This window comes from Vulpes vulpes, chromosome 12, assembly GCF_048418805.1.
Source record: "Vulpes vulpes isolate BD-2025 chromosome 12, VulVul3, whole genome shotgun sequence".
Classification (NCBI taxonomy): domain Eukaryota; kingdom Metazoa; phylum Chordata; class Mammalia; order Carnivora; family Canidae; genus Vulpes; species Vulpes vulpes.
Genome location: NC_132791.1, coordinates 9,065,009 through 9,088,734, shown reverse-complemented (window position 1 = coordinate 9,088,734; position 23,726 = coordinate 9,065,009). Strand labels below are relative to the sequence as shown.

Genomic DNA, 23,726 nt, shown 5'->3' with positions numbered 1-23,726 from the left:
AAAACAAGACGAAATAAAACATAACACACACACATGGTGTTTCAGGAAACCGTCTGCAGTTTTTTTTTTGTTTTTTTGTTTTTTAACCAAAGAAAGATGGCATATTAAAAATCTTCTGGGCAAAACAAACTCAAACTCAACCACTACTTACTGAGCAACTAGTATATGGATAATCTTAAGAACAATGCAATTTGTTTTAATCCTTCCCTCATATGCTGGATCTACATCACCTTTTTTGTGAAGTTCTTCCTTACAGCATGTTAAATTTCTGTAAATTCTTGCTTTTTAAAAACATGCCTTAGTTCGTCATGCCAAGAGGAGTACAAAGCAGGATGCTTGTTGCTGCGAGAATCATAAAATACATCTGTGATATTAAATTGCAAAAAAAATGACGAAACTTAGGTGATTGGGCTCTCCCTAATTTTCAGTTCCAGGATTATTTCCTAAGGATGATAACAAATGGAAACTTTGCAAAATAGGTTTCCCACCAAGAATGTCACATAATATTGTTTTTTCAAACAGTCTCTCCTTACCTGTGATGTTAAAAATTAACTTAATTTTGTGGTCAGATAATGGGGCATTTCTTTTAATTCGTGAAGATCTGGCTTTGCCGGCACCTGTGGGTGTTTCTTGCACGGAGTCCAAGAAATCATCATAAGAGTAATCCAGCCTATTAGCTGCGCCCCAACCACCAGGTCCTGGACAGTTGGGGCAGAAAAACAAGATTCTACAGTTGCCTCTTTATCAGCACTTAGGTTCTAATGGTAAGCCACAGGTCAAATTGTTCCTATTTCTTAAATCGTCCATAATGTGCTGCATACAGGGATTCATCTAGAATCTCATTTTTCACCTATAATCTTATATTGTAATTTTTAGGCACTTCATTTTAGATTTAGGTTACCAATGAATTGCACAAGAAGAAGAAAGAAAAGTTCCTATGGAGCCACCTGGGCATTTAAGCCATTCTTATCTTTGAGTTAATAGTTAAAATTACATTAGCTTTAGAGGTAAATAGGATGTGGGTGCAGAATTTTAATCAATCTCTATTTCCCTTCAGGGTTGGCTCCATTCTTTTCTAAAAAATTATAGTATCAGATTTATAAACTTAATGCAAATGAACAGGTTTCCTTTTGTGAAGATTATTCAAGATCCTGCATCATTTTTTAACGGTGGGGACATTCAGTTAAGCAATGGTGGTGCATTCAGTTAAGCAATAGACTCTTGGTTTGGCTCAGGTCTTGATCTCAGAGTTGTGATCTCAGGGTCATAAGATCAAGCCCCACTGGTCATGGAGTCTCCTTGAGATTCTCTCTCCTTTTCCCTCTGCCCCTCCTGTTCATGTTCTCTCTCAACAAATAAATAAATCTTTATAGGTGGAGGCAGTTTCTAAAGGTAACATGTTAGTTAAGTGTGTATGTAGCCACAGTGGACTATATCACACAGATATGTGAGATTCTTCAGATGCCCCAAGTGCCATCGTAGTCACCACCTGCATAGATTCAGATTGTGGCTTCTGGATGTAGGAGATAAGGGTGTACAATGCTAGTATAGTTACTTTCACCTCTCTGAACTTCAGTTTCTTCATTTATAAGTTGAGATCATTATTTTTACTTCACAGGTTTGGGGGATAACTGAGACAATGTACACTAACCATCTAATTCAGTATTTGACTCCTTCTAAAACCTCAGTAAGTCATACTAATATTGGTCTGGGTATATTGTTGTTGCTTGGTTATATGCTTTAAATATCAAATTATATTTATACAGGCCTGTCCACCTAAATAAATTGTTTAAAATTTTTTAAATAAAATTTAAAATAGAGTTTTAAATAAAATAAGCTGTTTAAAATTTTTTTGTGTGTCTAATTTATGTCTTTGGCCTAGGATAAAATTACCTAGGATAAATATTTTTGATTTTCATTTAAACATCTTTTCTGCAAGTATTATGTAGCCATTATAGAAAAATGGATGAGCAAAGTCAAAAAATTTTTTTGATTACCTATAATTCCACCATATAGAAATAATGACTAGAACATATTAGGCAAGATTTTCTTTTATGAATATATAAACACACACATATGCTTATGCATCCATAGATGTATGAATCACTAGAGTAGAAATAAACATACCATATCTTCAAAAAATGATTACACTATGTGTATTTTATTTAGTAAAAATTTTCTAATTTTCTCAATGATATATTATGGCATTTCTGTATCAAATGGCTTCATAATATTCTCTTTTATGGCTATACCACACACTAACCAGGTTCCTATTTTCAGACTTTTAGGTTATTTCAAAAATCTAGAACATCCTTGTGCATAGAAGATTTCATAAAATATAAGGCGCCATCAATGAGAAGATACATTCCAATCTCAGAGATGTCCAAATGAAAAATGTACACCTTAGAATTTATGAAATGTAGTACCTATTTGCACACTGGCGTGATTTTGATACTGAGAAATATTCTTAGAAGTAGATTTCTGGGTTTGAGTATTTTTAATCTTTTTGATATATATTGTCAATTGCCCTCCAGTTTCTCCCCTGTATACAATATATGAATATGATTTTTTTCCCTTATATCCTTACCAGTTTTGGGTTTTATGATTCTTACTTGAATTTGTTTATCTGACAGATCAAAAACGGCATCTTGTTTTAGTTTTTTTTTTTAAGATTTTATTTATTTATTCGTGAGAGACAGAGACAGAGAGAGAGAGAGAGAGAGAGAGAGAGAGGCAGAGACACAGGCAGAGGGAGAAGCAGGCTCCATGCAGGAAGCCTGATGTGGGACTCGATCCTGCGTGTCCAGGATCACACCCTGGGCTGAAGGCAGTGCTAAACCACTGAGCCACTTGAGCTGCCCTCATTTTAGTTTTAATTTGAATTGCATGACTATTATGATGTCAAACCATTTTAATATATTTATTGGCCCTTTGGTTTTCATACATTATGACTTGCCAAGGTGTTTTTAGAAATATTATGCTAATCTTGTGACTTTCTACTGTAAAGGTATTCAAGGAGAAAGGCTTATCTCTTAGGATCTATTGTACCATATTCTCCACATATGATTCTAGGAAACTGCCACTTTATCCTTATTAGATGACAAATATCACTCATTTCAAAGCCATATGATGACACCTGGCTCCCTCTAGGTGTATCCTTATACCCTCAACAATCTACCTCAATAATCTGGGAGGTGAAACCTGTGTCATGTGTGACAGAAGAGTCATGCCACTGCCAACTCTATTGCCAATGCCACCTCATGTTCTTCTAAAACTTTAATGTCCAAAATCTTCACTGAGAAGTTTTACATAATAGTTAAAAATGGGAAAGATAGCAAAGCTTACCAGTAGGAAATTGTTTACATAAAACTGATTAAATATGTGGCCATTAAACCTGAAGCATAATATTTAGTGACAGAAAAATGTCCTCAATATAATATTAGGTAAAAATTCAAGTTTAGAAAATAGTATGGCCATATATACATATGTGTGTATAGTTATATGTATGTATGTTAATGTACATATAGTAATACATATACTAGTATATTAACCAAATTTTTTATGGAACTGTGGATTATCTTGATTTCATTCTTTAGGTTTTAGCATTTTTTCAAATTTTTGCAATAAATATATATAGTCAAAAATGATATTTTTAAAATTTAAAAAGTGTAAAGAAAATGTCAACATCAATCTAAATGTTAAGTCACTAAAAATATTACACATATGATTAGTGTCAGAAACAAAAAAGGATGTCTGCCGTAATGTCAATTAATATTGTCTCAGGTAGCCTTCCAAGGACTTTATGTGTACTTGTACTTATTCATTTAATCCTAAGAATGGCCCTATGAGTACAGTACTTTTATATAATATCCATTTTATAGGTGAGGAACCTGAGGTACAGAGTATGAACTTGCTAAAGACCTCACAGCTAATAGGTGGTAAAGCCAGAATTTGGACATAAAAAGTTGGTCTTAGAGTCCATGTGTTAAACCATGATACTTTTTGTTATCGCTTTTTTTTTTTTTTTTTTTGAGAAGAAAAGGGAAGAGGGGGAGGGACAAAGCATAAGAGAGAGAGAATCTTAAGCAGGCTCCATACTCAGCATAGAGCACAACACAGGGCTCAATCTCACAACTGTGAGATTATGACCTAAACTAAAATCAAGGGTCGGACACTTAAGTGACTGAGCCACCCAGGCACCCCCATCATTATTATTTTTAAAAACATTATTCTGGAAGTGTTCGACAGTTTTATAATAATGCAACAAAAATGAGAAATATAATTACTGGAAAGTTTGATGATTTTACTAATGAAAGACCCAAGAGTGACTACTGAAATCTTCCAGAAATATTAAGGCAATTAGCTAAATGGCCAGCTACACCAGCATACAAATCACATGTCATACTTAGGAATAACTTGAATAATAATGCTCAAAGATAATATGGAGAAAACATGAAAATAGATTTAGAAGGTATATCAGACTTGAATAGGTTGAGTCTTAACACATTCTAGGTAAGAAATCTGAGTATTTTACATGTGTAACTATTTTAAATCAATGACTTAGTTGCAATTTAAATTGAATGCCATATAAAAATTGCTTTAGTACTAATCTAAGATATCATATACATATTGAAATTTCACCATCATAATGTGACTTATTTTTCTTAGTTTTTATCATCTCAAGAGTTTTGGGTTAAAAAAAGTTAATTTGTCTAGTTTGCCCCACTCTTCTGAAATTATGTTATACTGTGGATCACTCTTGCAAACTACTGACACTGTATAACTTAATTACCAATTGCAAAGCCGTTTTCATAGTCATAATTGTATTCGAGGCAATATTTTTTGGTCAGGTCCTCCAATCTGCAGTCAATGTCATCAGCATCACTACAAAATGATGGGACCTGCAAATGAAAAATGAAGAGCGTGAAATGTCAATCACATATCCGTGTGGTCTGGATAAGCCCTTTGTTCAGCTAGACCTCACATTTCTCTCCACAGGAGGGAGGAGAGAACCACAGGTCTGCTTGCTCCTGGACAGACTCCCGCCCTTTCTCCATGTCCTCCCCTAGAGGCTCTGGTGCTCATGGACCATCAGGATTAGTTTCATGGCTTTTCTCTGTGTAGGTCACAGACCACCAGAAGCCCAGGACTCCTGGCATATCTCTTATCTCCGAATTTTCACCCCATATGGGTCCTTCGGTCCCTTTATCTGGCTCAATCTCCCACTCATCTCTAAGTCCTTAGTATCTTCCTCTGCCCTCTGAAACTCAACAGTCATCAGTGAATCCCCCGTTATTTTTTTCACCTCTATTTATGGTCCCTTCACCTTAGTTCTCAATGACACCTCACTTTTCACTTTTCTCAAACATGGGCATGGAGGCAGAAGAAGTGTCTTCCTCACTCTTCCCTGCTGTTTCCAGATTACACTCCCTCGCCCCTCCTTAGAGCCTCACAATCCTTAAACTCGTGGTATAGTAGACAGCCTCTCCATGTGGCAGCTACCTACAGCCTTTCTCCATTCTGCATCACCCCCTCATTCCAAGAACATCCAGTAACTGTTGCTGTTATAATTGGTGATTTCTATATCCAAGATCCAGCTAATCCTTCCATCACCATGGCTTCTCATTTCCTTTTCCCATTCTCCTCTAGTAGTTCAGCCTTACTCTGTCCCTTGCTCTCACGGTCATACCCTCAGACCTCCTCATTACCAGTAACGGCATCCTCTTGTACTCTTGGAAGTCCTTGACTTCATCCGATTTATAATCCATTGACCCTATCATCTCTTCACTGTCTCTCAGCCTGGTGTCTTCACCTTCTTATTTATCTATCTTAGATTCTATGGCTCATCACCAGAAATCACTCCCTGATGGGCCCCATCCTCTGATGATTGTCTGCAGAACGCATAACCCTAGTTAAACTAAGTGCTTTGTTTTCTCCACAATCCTGCTTCCTGCCAATCCTACCACCTTTCTTTAGCACATTCATCTGTGCTGTCCTAGAAAATTATTTTATACTATCAACTCTCTTTCTAAACCTCAACAACTCCTCCCCATCCTTACTCTCCCAGCTGATCACTCCGCATCTTTTTCCACTGAGCAAATAGAAGTCAGGAAAGATCCTCTGACACACTTCCACCACCGTGTATACCCACTCCAGCATCTGTGTCTCTGTGTACACTGCCTCCTTGACTCCCCTCTTTCTCTCATACTGTACATCAAATCTACTACCACTAAATCTACTCTTAGAACCTATCCAAAAATCTAAGCTGCCTACTCTGTTAGGGATACAAATATGTATATAACACATTTCCTTCGAGATGCTCAACACAGTTAAATACATCATTTTGCTTTCCTGTAAACAGTAAAAGAATCCTAAACACAAACGCATGAAAGAGAAAATCCTCACAATGTTCAATTATCTCATCATAAAACAAATACAGTCTACAATGGCATTTTTGTCATACTTTAAATAACAAAGCAGATATTTTCAAACCACATGGACCCCACGCTTCTCTAGCTTTCTGACTCAGAAGAATGTTATAAAAAATTCAAAATGTTTTAGTAAAGATTCACTTATAATTCATTCCAGAAGTCCAAAACCTATGGGTAATTCTAAATATTAGGAGCAAGTTTGGATTACAGGGGGCAGGAAATCATCAGGACACAGAATTCCAGTTATAGGTAACTATGAGAGGCAATGAAAAGCTCAGTATTGTTAAGATACGACAAACAATACTTCTGACATACCATTTTCCCCAGGGTAGTCTCAAATGCTTCGGAAAACTTCTTCAACAGATCTGTATCATCACAACGAGTTGCTTTGTACAGCATCTCAAAGGATTTGAACCCATGGTTTGCAAAACGTTTTACTGGAAAATGTTAGAGAAAACAGCTTCAGTTGGTTAAGATTTTTCAACACAAAGATTTAATTGTCTTTGGAGTAACTGTAACTTGGTACTTTGATTCTAAAATGATCTGTGGATTCCTTTAAAAACAAGAGACAGTTGAAAAAAGTTTCTAGGCATTAATTGATCACAATAAACCATGAGCCAAGCAGCACTGTACCCAGTTACCCAGTGATGAGGTTTGCTTTATTATTCCTTAGCTTGCAATCACATTAAGAAAATGAGCATTTAAGGGAAAAAGTGACTTGAACATTTTTAAATTATATTTCTGGAAAGTTTTGAAAAGTCCAGCCTGGGTCAAAGATATCTTTTATGTTTACATAAATTTGTATCATATATGTTTTTATTATATTTTTAGCCAATATACATTGAAAATTTTCTAAATATGATGTACAATCATAGTCCTTGAAAGTGTAATTTTCATAGGGAATTTCCCCTTGGATCAAAAACTTGCATGGTTAGACTTAGCAAGATGTCCCATAATATTCTGAGACAAGGAGTCCTAAGAGCATCAACATTAAAATCCTACTGTCTAAATCTGTGATAAAGGCAAGTGATACTGTAGAACTTTTAATTACTCCCCAAATTTGGGGGGGAAAATAGCTCAATTGGGCTTTACTTTTTCCAAGAAGTTGTTATTTAAACTCAATCTATGGTATTGAATCAAAAATTCATTCCAAAGAATATTTATTTATATTAGACAAAGATATTGGCTATTTTTATAAAAATACATATATTTAAGATTATAGAATATTTCTAAATCTAAATCAGACCTAAAGAGATTGTGACTCATCTTTCATTCCATCACATATTATGGATTTTACTTTAAATATAGCTCTTTTGCGGACTATGAGACTGTAAGTTCAAGTTTACAGATCAAGAACATGCTGACAAGTCTCTATTTCTGGTAAATAACAAGGAGAGGACCAAGATGGGTTTGCCTTAAACTGAATCTTGTCCTGTTGCAATCCAATCCATAACCAGACTTTGACGGGCTAACATTTTATTTATTTTTTTTTATTTATTTTTTTTTGGGGGGGGGCTAACATTTTAAATCAGAGGCTGAAGATTTCAAATTTCAAATTCATGGCACCATTTTTATTTTTATTTTTATTTATTTATTTATTTTTAATTTTTTTTTTTTTTTATGATAGTCACACAGAGAGAGCGAGAGAGGCAGAGACACAGGCAGAGGGAGAAGCAGGCTCCATGCACCGGGAGCCCGACGTGGGATTCGATCCCGGGTCTCCAGGATCGCGCCCTGGGCCAAAGGCAGGCGCCAAACCGCTGCGCCACCCAGGGATCCCCATGGCACCATTTTTAAAAAAAAATAAGCTCTATGCTGAATGTGGACCTCAAACTCATGACCCAAAGTTCAAGTGTTGTATGCTCTCCTAACTGAGCCAGCCAGGTTCCTCTCATGGCATCATTTTTCACTCATTGAACCCAATTCCTATAAAAAGGCAATTTTCCTCTTACATGCTCAGAAACGTACACTCACCCAAACACACACTCATATATATGAAAGGAGCCCAGAAAGAAATAAAACATACTAGCACAGTCTGGCCATTCAGTGGAATATGGTGGGTTCCAGATACCATCTTCATAAGCACAGTAATACTTCTCAGTAGACCCTTCTGTGAAATCGTAACCCTCCAGGCAACTTAACGTGCAGTTAACTCCGGCGCTATCTTGAGTACATATAAAATCCCCATTTACAGGTGTAAATGGAACTTCACAGGGAGAACCTGCATTAAAAAAAATTATACTATTTACATACGGTGGTATAAACAATATTAACTAAATTCTATGAATCTAAACTGAATTTTGAAGAGGACTCCTCCTGTCTACCAGTATTCCAGGAAAAACTTCCATCACAAATCCTTAGTATGGGAACATGACAACATATCCTTCTTTGTTCCTAGGTGGGCGCAGCTGAAAAGCTGTACCAATGTGTAGTCAGAGGCTGTGCATATTTTACAAATGCTAATTTATCTCGGACTTGGGGTTGTTACTTGTGGCATTTCTATAAGAAGAGTGTAAACTAGATAGCATTATGTAGCAAGTACAATTTCAGAACCTGTCACCTCAGTTACTCAAAAGAGAATTATGACAATAACATTGTGTACCTTTGGTGAAGATGTTAATGAAATGTTAGTTAAAGACTACCCTTGAAGAAAATAGTTCTATGTATCACAGAGTGAAGCAATGACAACTGGAAATGTAAATAAGATCTGTCAGTATTCAAACTTAATGAATCTATTGCACACAGTCCATTTATTTTTCACAAAATACAGAAATTACATATAAAAATGTCAACTAGATTTCTGGAACTTTATGAAGAAAATACCTTTTATGACAATGTGGATGTCACAGCTCCTGTTATTGCCCGAGGGGTCAGTGGCTGTATATCGCACTATAGTCTCTCCATGAGGGAAAAGTTCTCCTGGTGAGTGGCTCCTGGTGATGAGTAACACGGCCCCTGGAAAGGAAAGAGGGGACGTAGTTTTGGGGTGACTAGTCTGCAGTCACTTTACCAGTTTGTTTATTTGATTTGAATTTTCATTTTCTATTTATACAAACCAGCTGGGCATTCAATTTGTGTTGATTTGGTCACCAGTAAAAAAAAAAAAAAAAAAGATGTAATATTTATACTACAAAATAGAAGTATAAGACTCAAAAACCTCGAGGCACATGGGTGGCTCAGTGGTTGAGGGTCTGCCTTTGGCTCAGGTCATGATCCTGGGGTCTTGAGATTGAGTCCTGCATCGGGCTCCCCACAGGGAGCCTGCTTCTCCCTCTGCCTATGTCTCTGCCTCTCTCCCTGTGTCTCTCATGAATAAATAAAATCTTAAAAAAAAAAAAAAGACTAAAAAACCTTATTAGATTAAGGCATTCTTGAGGTGTCTACATGGCTGTCAGTTAAGCGTCTGCCTTTGGTTTAGGTCATGATCCCGGGGTACTCAATCCTGTAGGGATAGAGCCCTCCGTCGAGCTCTCTGCTCAGTGGGGAATCTGCTTCTCCTTCTCCCTCTGCCCCTCCCCACCCCGACTTGTGCTGTCTCTCTCTCTCAAATAAATAAATAAATAAAATATTGTTTTAAAATATTAAGGCAAAAAAAAAAAGATTAAGACATTCTTGCTAAATAAATGATTTTCCTTGAACAGGCCAGTCTATTGGAATATTGGAAAATTTTTTAAAAACTCAATTTAGTTAACATATACTATATTATTAGTTTCAGAGGTAGAATTCAGTGATTTATCACTTGCATATAATATCCAGTGTTCATTACATCAAGTGCCCTTCTTAATGCCCATTACCCCATTATCCCTTCTGCCCTAATCACCAATATTGGAAATTTAATTAAGAAATTTATTTAACTCGCATTTTCCTATTGTTGCTTACTGGGTTTTAGTGAGACTTTTAACATGAACTTCAACTGTATCTACTCATTTTTTTCTGCTTCCCTATGAACTTTTCTAATTTGGGGGCACATGCTTAAGGAATGAATATGAATACATAGAACTGTACTAATGATATTAATAAAATGAATAGTTTATGCCTTCAGGACAATGTAAGCTTAGAGACTCAATGAATTTATTAGAAATCTTCAAGTACGACAACTAGTATAGGTTTAATAAATGTGCATCGGATACTGAATGAAGGGAACTCTATGGGTAGGTAGGATTAATGATATTAAATTATATATAATTATCCTAGCATTAAAACATATATTACCTTATATGATTATTCATTCCATTTAGATAAGACGTAATTTGCTTTTCATTTCTTTTATCTTTTTAAAAAGCATTTAAAAATGAAATAAAATTCAGTGTTAACCATGCTGACCATAAAATCCTTGTGTCCGCACCTGAGTTGTCTGAGAACTGAGGCTCATCCCACGTTGCAGAATGCTCCTTCTCTGAGACCTGCATCGGAGGTGGGGATCTGCACCAGTCTATGCTAGGTGGTTCTACATCTGAAAAACAAGAAAGCAGAGAAAGAAGTCACAATTGATACTCAAAAATAACGAGGGGGTGTGCACAAGAGAACTGAAGTCTGCTTGTGCTAGCAGAATACCTTGACCTTGTTAGGCTGGCCCTGGAGCCTTTTGGACAATGATATCTGTTTTATTCCTGGTCTCAAGGCAAAAGAAAGAGTGGATTCTTATTAGGTTGCTCTCTGCCTGTTGAAGAAGAATTACTAGGTTCCTAAAATCACCCTGAGCACAGCTATGTAAAAGGCAATTCTGGGGGTGCCCAAGTGGCTTAGTTGGTTGAGCATCCGACTCTTGGTTTTGGCTCAGGTCATGATCTCAGAGTCGTAAGATTGAGCCCCTGCCAGGCTCCGTGTTCAGTGCAGAGTCTGCTTGACATTCTCCCTCTCCCTCCCAATTGCTCTCTCTCTCTCTCTCTCTCTCTCTCTCTCTCTCTCCACCAAAATATATAAATAAATAAATCTTTAAAATGAAAGATTTTAAAAAGGCAATTCTGGATGTGATGGCCATCCTACCCATAGTAGTTGTACTGATCAACCAGAAAGTGAAATGAATCTTCCCAGAGAAGCAGAAGGAGTGAAATGACCAAATCTCAGACTATGTAAATTTAAGGGGCTTATCTGAGGTCATTAAGCTAGAAGATTGCAATCAAAGGATTAAGACCAGGGTATTTCTAACCATGAAACATGAAAACACGTACTTGGAAATTAAATGAGCTGTATCTGTGAGAATATATAAATTTCTGTTTTTATGCTACGTCTTTTTTCTTCATGTTTGTCATTTCATTAGTGCAGTGCCTTTGGTTTACTACTTTCCTAGGCCATAAACTCAGTCGACCAGTGCCGAAGCCTCTCTTGCTCACAGTGAGCTTTCCACAGCAGACCACAGTACCAGGTCCATAACACATGCTTAGAAAAAGGTTGTTGAATAAAGAAAAAAATTAAGAAATGTTCATTGGAGGTCTATGTACTTAAAGAATGCTAAATCAAGTCAATTCATAGTTAAACTGACCAATCTGGCAGGGTTTACTATTTTTCCAAAAGAAATTGCAAAAAGGTGTTTTCAAGATTTTCTAAACTTACCTGATTCTAGACAAATATTTTAAAGTTGAACTGCATGTACAAGAGAGCACCAAGACTCAGTCAATTACTGTCAAAAGAATGGGAGGTACTAGCAGAGGCACTGTCTCCGAAAGAGAGGAAAAAGCCTATTTCAAAGCAAGGGAGGCAGCATTCCCTGGAATGTTAAGCAAAAGCATTCCTGCTTCCTCCCCTTTATCATCAGTAAGACATCCACACCCTGTCATCAGAGGAAATAAGAAAATGTAGGCTTTAGAATATTTTCTCTGTCTCTCTCTTTCCCTCCTCCCTCTCTCCTTGTCTCCCTCTCACCTTCTCCCGCTTTCTCTTCTTTCTCATATCATCTCTCTTTCATAAGCTGAAAATTCACCTAGTGTCTAGCTAGACACTTGGGTACACATTTTACATTTCGCTGCGTTGACACTTCATTGTGAAAAATTAAAACTTGGCAAATGCTTGAACCACACTTCCATGTTTAAAATCACAGTACCATAAGAAACAAATCCAGCATATTTTCCATATGACTGGCAAAGTTCATGTTTAAAACAACACTGAAAAAGCAGTGAAAAAAATCTAAGTACTATGAAATGGGTTAGACTGGTTTTTTATTTGCATTTCTTTTTACTTACTTTTACCAATACCTGTAATTTCTAGGGTAAGGAGCCAGTCTGATATACATTAGTTACTTCGAGAAGTTATGTAAAATTCTTAACACAAAATGAATTTAATGTGTTGGATTTTTAAACAGACATATTAAAATATGAGATGAATGTAGCAAAATGTCAATATGTTTACATAGAGCCGAATGTGCGTCCGGCACCAGTTCAAGTGGTTCATGAATTTTAACTAACTAAAACCCTCACAACAGCCCAATGATGTAAGATGTTTATTAATTCTATTTTTGGATAAAGAATCTGAGGCACAGGGTGGCTACTTGTCACACTGCCTTTAAGGGGTAGAGCTAGATGTGGACTCAGATTGGGCTCAGAGTCTGTGCTCTTGACCACACTACAGACTGCTTGCTACATATCCTATTTCTCCATGTATTATATCTTAGTGGTGGGTATCTGGTATTTGCTGAATATCTACTGAATTGATTGAACATACGAAGACAAATTGGAAGATAGAACAGCAAATCAGTGGGCTCACTTCCCCCTGAAAAGACTGATGTACAGCAGTGGTTGTAAGGATGAAGAGACTGGGGCAGATTTCAGGGACAATAAGTAGATGAAACCAGCAGACCTGGATAACTAATTGGATGCTAGTGATGGAAGGAGAGGAGTCAAGGATGAGTTCCAGGTTTTTGCATGGTGGACAGGTGGTTGGCTGTGCCATTTTCTGAGCTGAGAAATAGATAAGGTGTGAGTGAGAAATACACAAGGATGATCTTACATCATTGGGTTATTGTAATACATTGGTTATTCCCAGTGTAAGACAGCTCCACGGAAAGCTCAGTAGGCAGTTCTATATATTGGTTTGAATTTCAGAAAAGAGATCTAAGCTTGAGACAGAAATCTGAATGTTGTCAGTTAACTAAAACACTGGGAACACTATAGAAAGAAAGAGAAAGAGGACTAGGCTGGAGCCCTGGGGATGATCCACAAGATGATCTGAGGAAGAGAAGCCATGTAGGAAAGAGAGAAACAAGGAGAAATGAGAACAATGTGTTGAGGAACCAAGAAAGACCGGTATCGGATAAGGAGAGTGTGGTTAACAATGTAAAATCTAGGGGCACCTGGGTGGCTCAATCAGTTAAGTGTCTGCCTTCAGCTCAGGTCAGGATCCCGAGTCCTGGGATGGAGCTCCTGCATCGGGCTCCCTGCTCAGTGGGGAGTCTACCCCCCCTGCCCCTCCCCTCTGCTTGTTTCCTCTCTCTCTCTCAAATGAATTGATGAAAAATCTTTTAGAAAATTAAAAAAAAACTATGGAAAGATTATGTAAAATAAGAACTAAGAAGTGTGCAGTAGGAGTAACTCTAGAGACCACTATGACCCTGTTGAAAGTAGTTTCTGTGAGTGAAGGGAACAAAAGCCAGACAGCTGAGTGACTGAGATAAATGGCCTGTGAGACAAAACAGATGGCAACTCCTGGGAACTTCAAAAGGCTCCTACTGGAAGAAATCAAAGAGAGATGGTGACACTTAAAGAGTATGTAGGTTTCAAAGAGGGAGTGGCTTGAGCAGGCTTCAGGACCAGGGGGGACAATCAACAGGAGGAAGGTGTTGAAGATAAAGGAGTAGCAAAGCCCTTGGAGCGCTGGATTATTTTCACAAACCTCCTCAAGTAATTTTATGACTTACCAATAACCTTGACATGGAAAGTGCAGCTGGCTTGGTTGTTGGATAGGTCAATGGCTGTATATGTGATAGCAACATCTCCGATCGGGAAAAGGTAAGGTGGGGTGAAAGCTGGATGAACATGGATTGATACCTTTTAGGCACAAATAGATATTTTGAAAGTTAAAGTTAATAGCAATAGTACATTCATTCTTTTTTACTTAAATATCATCAGGAAAAGTGAAATTAAAAATGGCACAGTATTTCATAGCAAACAGAAAAAAAAATCAGGCACAGCCTTTTGATGTGTTTCTTTCCAAACTATTAGTCGATTTACATAGTTTATACAGTAGGCATACATATGAAATGTTGTCTCTTGTTTTTTAAACATAATGTCTTAAAACATTCTTTAAGCTATTACATAGTCTTTAGAACTTAAGAAGACTCTTAAATGTCTCCATAGTTTTCCATAGAATAAATATATGCTGACTTAAAAAAAAAATCAGTCAAAGGACATTTAAATTGATCCCAGATTTTCCTATAGTAAACAGTACTGGGATAAACAGTTTTGTTCAGGTAATTCTAAAATATTTTTATTACGTTTCTATAATAAATTTCTAGGCCAGAGTTACTAACCGCAAAGTTATTAACATTTTATTGATGATACAAAATTTCTTTCCCAAAACATGGTAACAACTTGCATTCCTATTTGTCAATATTTGATTTTTTTAATAATAAATTTATTTTTTATTGGTGTTCAATTTTCCAACATACAGAATAACACCCAGTGCTCATCCCGTCAAGTGCCCCCCTCAGTGCCCATCACCCATTCACCCCCACCTCCCACCCTCTTCCCCTTCCACCACCCCTAGTTCGTTTCCCAGAGTTAGGAGTCTTCATGTTCTGTCTCCCTTTCTGATATCTCCTACCCATTTCTTCTCCCTTCCCTTCTATTCCCTTTCACTATTATTTATATTCCCCAAATGAATATGACCATATAATGTTTGTCCTTCTCCAATTGACTTATTTCACGCAGCATAATACCCTCCAGTTCCATCCACGTTGAAGCAAATGGTGGGTATTTGTCATTTCTAATGGCTGAGTAATATTTGATAAGTGTCAGTGTTAAATTTCCCACTAAGTTCTCTGCCCTGTATTAAATTCCATTACTTTTTGGTAACTAAAAAATATGACACAAGGTCACTGTTTTAATTAACAATTTCTTCATGCCTTATACTAAGATTAAATTCTCATATGTTTACAAGGTATAGATATATTCTTTCCTTTTTGAATTACATGTTTGCCTTATTAGTCTGTTTGAAAATTATGATAGAAAAACACTTATAACAATGTGTAGGTAATAAATACTCTAACGTTTAACAGGTTGGAAAAATTTTTCTCAAGTTTGCTCTTTGTCTTTTAGAATTTTTTTAAAATATAAATTTAAAAATACTTTTGTAGTCAAATACATTTGTTTTTTTCAATTGTACTCTTAAAAATATTTCAACATACAGGTGCTATATTTAGTGTGAATGCTCATTAGATCCTGAAATACACCCCTGTACTCAGTGCTTGTTGATGATTATGACAAAGGAAGCAACAATGAATGTTTTCATGAGCCTTTTTTTCGAAAGTAGAAACCACACATGATAAACTGATTATTCAACACATATACCACCTACCGTACATTTAGCCCTAAATGTCATATTTGCGCTTTTAAAATGATCTAAAAGCTACCTTGTCTTTAGTTACCTAAGGAAAAATACCATATGATCTTATTTAATGTGGAATCTAAGAAACAAAAAACAAACTCCTAGATTCAGAGAACAGGTGGTGGTTGTCAGAGGTGGGACGGGGGTGGGGAGGGATAAAATGGGGTAAAGGAGGTCAAAAGGGGGTGGGGAGGGATAAAATGGGGTAAAGGAGGTCAAAAGGTACAAACTTTCATTCATAAAAGAAATCAATTCTGGGAATGTAATGTACAACACGGTGACCACAGTTAATTTTTTTTAAGTCACCCTGATTCTATATATATTCAACAGAATGATCAGAACAGCTTTTGTGTGTGCGCTGGGGCTCCCCACCCTGATATATCCTTGCTGGCACAATTTATACATGTTTACAGGCAGTTGTGAAAACAATATATCACAAAAGCATCTTCGTGTAGGTGAATACTAACGGTGTGGATTCAAGTGGAGTTAAATCCCAAATGAATTCCTTTTCTAACATCTGATGGGTAATTATCTTAAGCTGCCACATATAATATTGAAATACTGTGTTCTGAATAAAATACTGTGTTAGAGAAAGCTGAATTCAAAACACAGTGATCTCTCCTTCGCATCGGCCAGAATGCAATCCTTTGAGGTTCATATGTTAAAAGATATATTCATGAGCAGGAATTAAGATTGTTTCCACATTTTTTCCTTAAAAGATCATCCCAGCCTCGTAAGGAGCAAAGAATTCTTAGTCACGTTATCTTAGTGGGTACATAATACATCAAATCTATGCAATAAAAAAGTTTCCGTTTCAGAGATTTTTATCTGAGATTTCTAGTCAAAAACACAAGGCTGATCATTCTCCTATCCAATGAGATATTAATATGCATGAGTACAGTTTATATAGAAGTACTATCATTAGTGTATTAGTAAATCTTCAGGATCACACATATTTAGAATCTATTTGAAAAGAACACAAATATTCGCATAAACCTTACCTTTTCCCCAGAGTTGTCTTTAGCTGTTGGGATTTGCCAGGTGATATTAGCAGAGTCTTGCTGTTCCTGAGTCTTAGCCTCTATGTCCTTAGGACAGCTGATTTGAGGAGCCTCCACATCTGACGCAGAAAATGCACAAATCAGTGAGAAGATTGATAATGTCATTCTAAGTCATTTAAGAAAAAGGTAAAAATATATGAATACTCTGTGACTCGTTTTTTACATCCCAACTCCAGATTCATTTGGAATATGCAACTGCCTTGCAGCGTGGCTTGTGAGGCCTTTCCTGAAATGGTACCCGCTGACCTCTCAGCTACCGGAAGTCATTCTCCACGCTGGATACCCACGTTCCCATGAAAATGCCATGGTCTTTCTTGCACCTGGGCCTTTGCCCATGGTCTTTTGTGTGCCTGAGTCAAGGCCCTCTTCCCGCTTGGGAACGCAAGGCTGATCATTCTTCTATCCAGTAGGTATTAATATGCATGAGTACAGTTTACATAGGGAGTACTATCATTAGCGTTATCATTAACTCTTCAGTATCACACATATTTAGAATCTATTTGAAAAGAATGCAAATATTCGCGTAAACCTTACTTTTAATAAGGTAATAGCTTTAATAGCTCCTTGTTCTTTCTCAGCTTAGACACAAGCACCTCAGGAAGTGTTCCCTTGGCTGGTTCTCACGGCCCTCCATCCTTCCTGACCATAAAACTCAACATGCCATTTTGAAATTGAATTTTCTCCCCCTAACAAGAATTCACATTTGTTGAAGGCCAGGATATCTCTTGTCCCATTGGGTTAAATAGTGCCTGGCAAACACCCGAAGCTTGGTAAATATTTTTGAGTGAAATAAAGAAACAGAGAGAACAAATGTTGACTGTGGTGGGAAGGAACCACACGAGGAAACAAGGCTGTTGAGTAGAATTAATTAGCAGTGCTAAAATGCATTGTCAAAAAAAACACATTTAGGCCAATGATATTTTTTGCAGCGTGGAACTTTGCAATACAGATACTGGGTTAGAGGTGGTAACTTTAAACGTATGCACATCAGTCACTGTAGAGCTAAGTTCTTTTTTTTTTAAGATTTTATTTATGTATTCATGAGAGACACAGAGAGGCAGAGACACAGGCAGAGGGAGAAGCAGGCTCCCTGCAGGGAGCCCGATGCAGGACTCGATCCCAGGACCCTGGGATCACGCCAAAGGCAGACACTCAACCATTGAGCCACTCAGGAGCCCCTAGAGCTAAGTTCTTAATTTATAATGTAAGAGTTGCCTTCTTTTAACTTATGTTAAATTAGGTCTTCTATAACTTACAGCTGAATATATCAGAGTTGATAATTATACTTTCTTGTTTCTTGAAAACTTTATACAATTTATATTTTCTCTTTCTTAGAGGGGCTGATACTTGGACATTTTTTCCCTACAAATATGCATTTGCATACTGACTCTGAAAATCTAAAAAAGTAGTTGATTTTTCATTCACACTTGAATAATAGCTTAACTTGGAGTTGGAATTTAAAGTTTCTATCTATTTCCCTTCTGTATTCTTTGGACATTGCTGTATTTTCTTCAGGCATTTATAGTTGTAAATGAGAAGTAAAGTATAATGTAGGTCCGGTTCTTGTTTCTTTTGTGCGATTTCTCTTCTCTCTCTGGAAACTTATTTAAGATTTCCTTGTTAAACTCTGGACCTCAGAAATTTTGCCAGTAGTGAAAATATGCCTGTCTAATAGTCAGGGGCTCTGAGTGATCTCACATTTCAAGTTTGGCTCAGAGAAGCTTCCTTCGACCCGTAAGAAAATTCTTCTCCATCTACCTCCCCCTCTCCTTCTGGAACTCTTTATTAAATGGACACTGGGGCTTTTTCCTATAATAATAATAAAATACTTTAATATAATATAATATATACAATAATATATAATAATATAATATATTGTATTATATATAATAATATAATAATTTCTCCAGTCTTAGAGAACTCTCAATTTGGTTCTTCAAATCACTAATACCATTTTCAACAACTTCTGTTCTACTTTATCCTTCTCCTAGAGATAGTTATGATGTTTTTACTTCTAAGAACAATTTCTTATTCTCAATACCCCCTTTTTCATAGCAGTCTGTTCTGGTTGTAAGATGGCAACGTCCTCCTATGAAGGTCATGGGACACTGGCTTCAAAGGGCTGATAACTTGCTTATTTGGGCACCTGGGGGGCTCAGCTGGTTAAGTGTCCAACTCTTGGTTTCAGCTTGGGTCATGACATTAGGGTTGTGGGATCGAGCCTTGCATCAGGCTCTACGCCGAGCATAAAGCCTGCTTGGGATTCTCTATGTATCTCTCCCTCTGCCCCTTCCAACCTCCTAAAAAACACAAATCAAGGTGCTGATAACTTGCTTCTTTTTAAATTGATTCAGCCCCATGGGCTTTATATGGACCAGAAATTCCTAAGACATTTTTATCTCCTGATTGAAACCTTACCTGATTTCCAGCTTTAACATTATCCTTATATTCTCTTTCTTCTGTTATTGCCTGGCATTTTATAGTTGGATTTTGTAAATCCATCATCTTGACACAGAAACCCTAAGTATATAAGAACAATACCTACCACTTTATTATGGATTTGCAGCAAAAGCTGCAAAGAGAGACTGCCCCGCAGTGTCCCAACATGTCATTATATAGGAATTTCGTGTTCAAGCTGACCGATGTAGGGGACCTACCTTTACAAACAGCCGTCTGAACTTTGGCACTCCACTTTCCAGAGGTGGTACATCTCACTTCTTCTCTGACGCCCGATAAGATGAATCCTTGGCGGCAACTTAGTTGACAAATCGTCCCAGGTCTGGTGGGCTGCTTGCCACAGCTGGGCGGGGAGATGATGACACCTCTGGGCTTCTGGAAGGTGGAGCAGTAGCGCTCTTTTGTAGGGAAATGAAAAAAATGTTATTTGAATTCCCACAAATTCCAAGAAAGACATAATTGTGCTGCCTTGGAATTGACATAAGTCACTGAATGATATCTGTTTACAAGGCTGAATATATGACATATTATAAATAATGTATAAACTGTATCTCTTTGGTTATCTCGTGTTATTTTGTCAGTGTGTCACTACCTTGGAAAACTTCTAACTGATATTTTAGTGAATGCCAACTGTGACTTTTAGTACTCGCTTGGCGCACATTCTTTCAGTTTGCAGAACATTTATGGCTATAAAATAGAAAATCGAAAATTAGGGCACTTGGGTGGCTCAGTCAGCTAAGCGTTTGACTTTGGGTCAAGTCATGATCCCGGAGTCCTGGAATTGAGCCTGGAGACAGGTTCCCTGCTGAGCTCTCCCTCTCCCTCTGCCTGCCTCTGCCCCTAATTCCCTGCTCATGCTCTCTCTTGCATTCTCTCTCTCTCTCTCTCTCTCTCTCTCTCTCAAAGAAATAAATAAAATCTGAAAAAAAAAAAACCCCAGTAAATTAGAGTTCCTCTTTCATGGATTAAGCAATATATTCAGCAACCAATCTCCATTTTATGAGTTTTTTTTTTGCTTCCATCTTTAAGTGAGCACATTATGAGAAAAGGTTTATTCCCTCCCTCAAATCATAGGGTCATAGTTGGGGCCCTGACCCTTCATGTTATCTTTGGAATAGATGAAGGAGGCAAAATGCAATGGAATAGAAAATCACGACAATGACTTAATGAAGGGTGTGTGTTCGTGTGTGTGTGTGTGTCCCCACCCATGTGTGCACGTTTATTTGTTTTGTTATGACTCTATTGGCAGCACTGCCAGCATCTTTAGTCTGTATTTCCCGTGTAATAATTGTTAACATTTACCCGGCACGTACTATGTGCCCAGCACTATTCTAAGTGCTTTACATGTTTTGACTCATTCAGTCCTTTGCACTAAGGGGAATTGTTCTCACTTCACTTACAGATGAGAGTATTGAGATACAATTATGGGGAAGTTACCCACAATCAACGTGGGTAACAAGGTCACCTTGCAGTACGTGGCCGACTGTGTTCTCCAAACACTTCACTACCATGCCTCCTCCCTGAAATTTCTTTCAAACCTCTGTGACATGAAAAGCAATTTTTCCTGAGAAATTGGTTTGTGTCTTTATTTTTGCACAGTATGTGCCAAATGACTGCCCAGACTTTCTGTTCTGCTGTGATGAAGAGGAGAATTAGAGTAAAATTTGTGGTTCAAATGCAAAGACCATGCGAGGCTCAATATCCTTTACTTAAGGAAAGTAAGGATTTAAATTCAGAAAATTTTTAAATTTTAAAAATTCAGAAAATTTTAAATTAAAATTTAAATTCAGAAAATTATCATTTTGACTGTGGTAATCATTGAAGATTTTGTTCCCTGTTAATATTCTCTTTTTTATTGTTTGCTTATTTGGGTATTTTGGGTAAGCATTTCTTCAATTTTTAAATTCAGAAAATTTCTTCAATTTTTAAATTCAGAAAATTATCATTTTGACTGTGATAATCATTGAAGATTTTGTTCCCTGTTAATATTCTCTTTTTTATTGTTTGCTTATTTGGGTATTTTGGGTAAGCATTTCTTCAATTTTTATATAATCTAATCTACTGATTTTATTTCCATTGCTTTTATGCTTAAGTTCTGAAATCAGTTAACAGTCACATGTTTTATCTATACTCTCTTCTCATTTATAATGGGTTTATTTTTTAATTTATATTTTAAAATTTATGAAGAATTGATGTCAGGGCCTGGTGTAAATTAAAGACATACAAGAATTACATTTTGTTTCATTTGTTTTTCCCAAGGAGCTAGCCAATTGTTGTATTTTATAAATTGAATAAATCTTTTCTTCTCAACTGACCTGTGATGCTTCCTTAGTAACATGAAACTCCTAAGTTTCAGGATTTATTTAGTCCTATTGAACTATATGGCAGTATTTGCAAACTCTTCACTTTTGTAGTTTTAGTACATATTTTAAAACCCAGGAGACCTACTTTCTCTTTACTATTCCTTATTACTCTTCCCTTTTTTCATGATTTTTCCTATATCTTCTTCCAGATAAACTGAAGAATCACTTCCAAATTCCAAAAGGGGGGCACAAAGAAAGTCTCTTTGTGGGTATTAATACCCTCTTCAGGGTATTAAATGAGATTGCATTTTACCCATATACATATCTAGAGAGAACTTAGGTTTTGATAAAATTTCATAAAAATTCTTAAGTGTTCCTTTTTGTCTCTAACATTTTGTAATCTGTGTCACAAGTTCCACACACTGTTGTTTGGGGTTATTCTTCCTTATTTTTTATTTTGCAAGGATCTTCTGATTGTGATTTTCACTGTGTACTCTGTTTATCATTGTATATGAAAAGTTCTTTATTTGGTATTCTTATGACTTCAGTGAACTCTCAACTCTCTTAGTAGATTCATTTCATTTTGGGGTAGACATGTAATCTAGAAATGATGATGGTTTTAAGTCCCCAAAGCTCCAATCCTATGATTTATTACAAGTGTTCCAGCTCTGAGAACAATGCTAAACAATATGGATGATTCTGGGCATCCTTTTCTCTCCTTGGATTTCATAAGACTGCCTATACTGTTTCCATAAGTGGCTGCAGGTTTAAGAAGGACATTCTTTTTATTATGTCAATTATCAATATGAGTTTCTTAGAATTTTATTGAAAATGTGTTTTAAATGATGATGAATGACACTTTCATCCTCTGCTAAGTAACCATATGAATTTCTCCTATTTGTTACAATGAAATAATTTATTATGTTGATAGAATATCTCTAATTTTATTTAAGCCCTTCTGCATACTTAGGATAAACTGCTTGTTTTGACAGGCCATTCTTTTGAATATGAATTGGTAGTATATTTGATGTCAGAGTTTACTATCTGCTTTTAGCTATCAAGTTGGCAACTTGTAATAGTTTGATAATATATTTAGTTTCCCGTTATTTGGGCCAAGTTATATGGTATAGAGTTACTGCTTCTGAAAAGTTTAGAAGAGTTTCACTGATCCCTCCATCATTTTTGGAGAAATTAATACTCTAATAACATTTTCTGGGTTTTTAAAAAGATTTTATTTATTTATTCATGAGACACACACACACACACACAGAGAGAGAGGGGGGGGGGGAGAGAGAGAGGCAGAGACACAGGCAGAGGGAGAAGCAGGCTCCATGCAGGGAGCCTGATGTGGGACTCAATCCCAGGTCTCCAGGATCAGGCCCTGGACTGAAGGCAGGTGCTAAACCGCTGAGCCACCCAGGCTGCCCACATTTTCTGTTTTTTATAAGTAATTATACACTTGCATTTCTACTTTTTTCTTGATTCATTTAAAAAATTTCATTTCATAGAAAATCATAAATAATATCATGAATTTTTAACATGTGCACAAATTTATGTACAGTTTTTTATTATTCTTTGAAAAACTTCAGGCCTCTATATACTTTGTTATGGCTTCTTAGAATAATTTTAGTTTTGTATTTTTCTTACTTATATTTAAATAATCTATTACTACAGGGGCACCTGCGTGGCCTAGTCAGTTAAGCACCCAACTCCTGGGTTTTGGCTCAGATGATGATCTTGGGGTCCTGAGATCCAGCTCCACATCAGCTCCACACTTAGCATGGACAGAGTCTGCTTGAGATTCTCTCTCCTTCTTCTTCTGCCCCTCCCCCTGCTCATGCTCTCTCTCTAAATAAATTAATAAAATCTTCAATAAAATAAAATAAATATCTAAAATAATATGACCTTATTCAAAGATTTCCCTCTTAGCCATTCTA

At 36.7% G+C, this 23,726-nt stretch overlaps 1 protein-coding gene across 4 annotated transcripts in view; it reads right to left on the bottom strand.

Moving 5' to 3' along the window:
- SVEP1 (sushi, von Willebrand factor type A, EGF and pentraxin domain containing 1) overlaps positions 1 to 23,726 on the bottom strand; it is a 182,730-nt gene that overhangs the window by 88,454 nt on the left and 70,550 nt on the right. For all 4 annotated transcript variants that reach the window (XM_072727713.1, XM_072727711.1, XM_026002685.2 and 1 more), the window contains exons 7-15: positions 19,687 to 19,884; positions 16,970 to 17,088; positions 14,281 to 14,410; positions 10,777 to 10,884; positions 9,255 to 9,386; positions 8,458 to 8,652; positions 6,747 to 6,868; positions 4,793 to 4,901; positions 534 to 698 (exon numbers count right to left, since the gene is read on the bottom strand). In XM_072727713.1, coding sequence (XP_072583814.1) covers positions 534 to 698; positions 4,793 to 4,901; positions 6,747 to 6,868; positions 8,458 to 8,652; positions 9,255 to 9,386; positions 10,777 to 10,884; positions 14,281 to 14,410; positions 16,970 to 17,088; positions 19,687 to 19,884 — 1,278 coding nt within the window. The remainder of the gene's footprint in view (positions 1 to 533; positions 699 to 4,792; positions 4,902 to 6,746; positions 6,869 to 8,457; positions 8,653 to 9,254; positions 9,387 to 10,776; positions 10,885 to 14,280; positions 14,411 to 16,969; positions 17,089 to 19,686; positions 19,885 to 23,726) is intronic.